This window comes from Galeopterus variegatus, unplaced genomic scaffold (assembly GCF_000696425.1).
Source record: "Galeopterus variegatus unplaced genomic scaffold, G_variegatus-3.0.2 Scaffold3466, whole genome shotgun sequence".
Lineage (NCBI taxonomy): Eukaryota > Metazoa > Chordata > Mammalia > Dermoptera > Cynocephalidae > Galeopterus > Galeopterus variegatus.
Window position 1 is genome coordinate 64,401 of NW_007729577.1, and position 3,641 is coordinate 68,041.

A 3,641-nucleotide genomic window follows, 5' to 3' on the forward strand; every position below is an offset into this window, starting at 1 on the left:
CCCGCCGTCGCCTCTGCGTGTCAGGTGCCGTGAGAAGCGCGGGAGGGGAGGCTGCGAGGAGCGCCCAGGGATGTGACTGGAGCCGACTTTCCAGAAGCGGCGCACGCAAGGCACAGCTCCGCACGCAAGGGGGAGGCGACAGCAGAGGAAACTTTTCAACCCGATAAAATTCTCAGGCAGGCGGAGGGTTGCCTCCTCCTGTCCCCGCCCCGCTCGGGTCCCTCCCCGTCTCCCGCCTCGGGTATGCGCCCCATCCTGGCTCCCTGTCCGGCGCCAACCGCTTCGGAGCGGCCAGGGCGACCCGGCGCCCTCCAGCGGGCGGCGCCACCTGGAGTCGTTTCTACGCGGGAAGTCTCAGGGCCAGCTGCGCCCCGGGAGTGCGGGCCTTTGTGTGCCAGGGACTGTCGGGGACGCGGGGCGGGGCAGCGGCTTCTTTCAGGGATTCCTGATCTCGCCGCGTGGAAAGAACTTGGAGCGTCAAAGGACTCAACTGAGGGGCCAATTCGTTTGCAAGAACTTAAGATAAATAAAATAAAAAACCAGGGACGCTGCAAGGCACACCGGCACGACAACCTGACCTTCTTCGTTTCCAAACAGGTTTCCTTTCCCGGCTCTGGCGCCCAAGGCCCGTGAGCCGGTTTCTTTCGGGAAACGAGGCTCAAGTCCCGAAGAGGGCGTGGAGATCGTGCGCTCGGGGCGTGGGGCGCGCTCCCAAGGAGAGCGCAGCGGCACGCGCAGGTTCTGGGGTAAACGTGCGACCTCGACTGGGACTAACTGCGACTGACAGCGGTTATCCGACCAACGAAAAGTGTGCGCCGCCTCTTCCAATAAAGCCTCGGGCTGCAGTTTAAGGCCGTCGGGGCGCGCCACGGCCACCTCGCGGGACCACCCGCGCGCCGGGACCGGAGTTGGAGCCGTGTGGACGGTGCCGGCGCGCCCCGCCCCTCCCCACAAGCCCCGCCCCCGCAGGTCCGGCTCTTCCTCCCTTTACATAGTCCTTAAAACCCAGAGAGGCGGGATGGCGCGGTTGACTCTCCGGAGTGTGTGCAGATACCTCTGCCACGCCAGCTGTGAGAGCCACGCGGCAGGCATAGGAACTGACTCCACTCATCGACCCCCAGTCTCAATCCTAACTCTCTGAGAAAACCCGAATTTGCCAGAGCTCCAGGTACAGCGGGGCTGGGCAAAGGTGGCACTTTTCTCCGTCCCCATCCCAACCCAAGCGCTCCTGGCTCTGACGACGCCAAGAAACTCCAGAGTGGGTACTAAAGTTCCCCGAGCGGGCAGCAGGTGTCCAGGGCTGGCCTCCAGGTTCCCGGAGACTCTCGGGTTGACATCTTGTCCTCGGCAAAGTCCCCACCCCTTCTCCGAGCCTGCAGTCCGAGCCACTGGAAACCGCACTTCCCCGCAGGTCAGTCTGTCCGCGGAGTCGCCTTCCCGCGGCCTCTACAGATGGGTTCTTGTAAGTCGGGAGCGGGGTGGTAGGCACTTTAAAGGAAACCAAGCGCCACCGCCCCAATGCCCGCAGCGTTGTCTCCAAATTGCAGGAACCGTTACCCGGCAGGGAGTGGGGGCTGGCGGTGGGTCGCAGAGAGGCGGGAACACGCCCCTTGCTTTCTCCATGGGAGACTGGGCTGGGAATGGGAAGGGGCGACTTTAGCCACTTTTCCAGAGAGCCAGGTCTGACCTGACCTACGCACGCATGGCCTCGTCTCCACCCAACGGTGCACAGTAGCCTGGGGCTGGGGTAGCGGCGTGGGGCTCCCACTCCTTTTTCTGCACACCCGAGTGCCACGCCTTCGCCTTTCTGTTCCCAGCATGGCCACGAGCCTCAGCCCAGACGATCCTCGGCCGCTAAGTCCGCTGTCCACTCAGCAGACCACGCTCCTGCTACTCCTCTCGGTGCTGGCCGCCGTGCACATGGGCCAGTGGCTGCTCAGGCAGCGGCGGAGGCAACGGGGATCCGCGCCCCCGGGCCCCTTCCAGTGGCCGCTGATCGGAAACGCGGCGGCGGTGGGCCAGGCTGCGCACCTCTCGTTCGCGCGCCTGGCGCGGCGCTACGGCGACGTCTTCCAGATCCGCCTGGGCAACTGCCCGGTGGTGGTGCTAAACGGCGAGCGCGCCATTCACCAGGCCCTGGTGCAGCAGAGCACCGCCTTTGCCGACCGGCCGCCCTTTGCCTCCTTCCGCGTGGTGTCCGGCGGCCGCAGCCTGGCTTTCAGCCCGTACTCGGAGCACTGGAAGGTGCAGCGGCGCGCGGCGCATGGCACGATGCGCGCCTTTTCCACGCGCCAGCCGCGTAGCCGCCGCGTCCTCGAGGGCCACTTGGTGGGCGAGGCGCGCGAGCTGGTGGCGCTGCTGGTGCGCGGCAGCGCAGGCGGCGCCTTCCTCGACCCAAGGCCGCTGACCGTCGTGGCCGTGGCCAACATCATGTGCGCTGTGTGCTTCGGCTGCCGCTACAGCCACGACGACGCCGAGTTCCGCGAGCTGCTCAGCCACAACGAGGAGTTCGGGCGCACGGTGGGCGCGGGCAGCCTGGTGGACGTGCTGCCCTGGCTGCACCACTTCCCCAACCCGGTGCGCACCGCCTTCCGCGAGTTCGAGCAGCTGAACCGCAACTTCAGCAACTTCGTCCTCGACAAGTTCCTGAGGCACCGAGAAAGCCTCCGGCCCGGGGCCGCCCCGCGCGACATGATGGACGCCTTCATCCTCTCCGCGGGAAAGAAGGCGGCCGGGGACTCGGGCTACGGTGGCGCGCAGCTGGACCTGGACAACGTGCCGGCCACTGTCACCGACATCTTCGGCGCCAGCCAGGACACCCTCTCCACCGCGCTGCAGTGGGTGCTCCTCCTTTTCAGCAGGTAAAGCCTCCAGGAGGCGTGGGTCGGGCCTTCCTTTTCTCTGAAAAAGCGGAGTGGGGCTAGAATACACTGAGGTCACAAACAGCGCGCAGGGTTTGGGTTTCGCTCCAGGTCCGGGACCTCAAAACAGATCGCGTCCAGAGAGCGACTCCCAGGGACGCACAGTGCGAGCCGAGACGCGCGCGCTGACACCCCGCTCCGCGGTGCCCGGGCCTCTCGGCATCTCGGATGTCGTCTCTACCCTCCCCTCCCCGACTGGAGAGTAGGGACAAATTTGTGAGAACCCCCCTGGGAAATACAAAATTTTAAAAGTGCCCACAGATCAACTCTGATGTCTCTCTCCCTGGCGTAGTAGAAGCAAAATTGGAACGATTCCGAAAGAAAGGGTAACGCAGTAAATATGTTAAATAAACAGCCGCCTCATCGGCTCGGCTAGTCAAACGCTGCCTAGCCCCGGCGTTAAGAGCGAGCCGCCCGTCGGGCTTTGTCCCCGGGCAAAGGAAGCCCGAGGAGGCCGGCTCAGCGGACGCGGAACCCTCTCCAAAGCGCACAGGAGCTTTAGGAAGGCGGCCAGAAACCAGTGGGCAGTGCTGGGTTTATGAAATCGCTGCGCTGAGCTAGGAGGAAAAGTGTCAGGGTAAAGAACAGAAGACGTCACTTTTACCGAGTGCAGCGCAGCATCTAGAAAGGCATATCGGGTATCCAGGAGGCGCCTGCGGACCTCGCTGGTCCCTGCGCCCGGCTGCCTGCCTCCCCCCCCCCCCCCCCCCCCCCCCCCCC

At 64.9% G+C, this 3,641-nt stretch overlaps 1 protein-coding gene across 1 annotated transcript in view; it reads left to right on the forward strand.

The window, feature by feature from the left end:
• Positions 1–1,000: 1,000 nt before the first annotated feature.
• The window catches only part of LOC103600797 (cytochrome P450 1B1), a 7,106-nt gene continuing 4,465 nt past the window's right edge, over positions 1,001–3,641 (forward strand). The window contains exons 1-2 of the mRNA XM_008585126.1: positions 1,001–1,411; positions 1,818–2,861. Coding sequence (XP_008583348.1) covers positions 1,819–2,861 — 1,043 coding nt within the window. The 5' untranslated portion in view covers positions 1,001–1,411; position 1,818. The remainder of the gene's footprint in view (positions 1,412–1,817; positions 2,862–3,641) is intronic.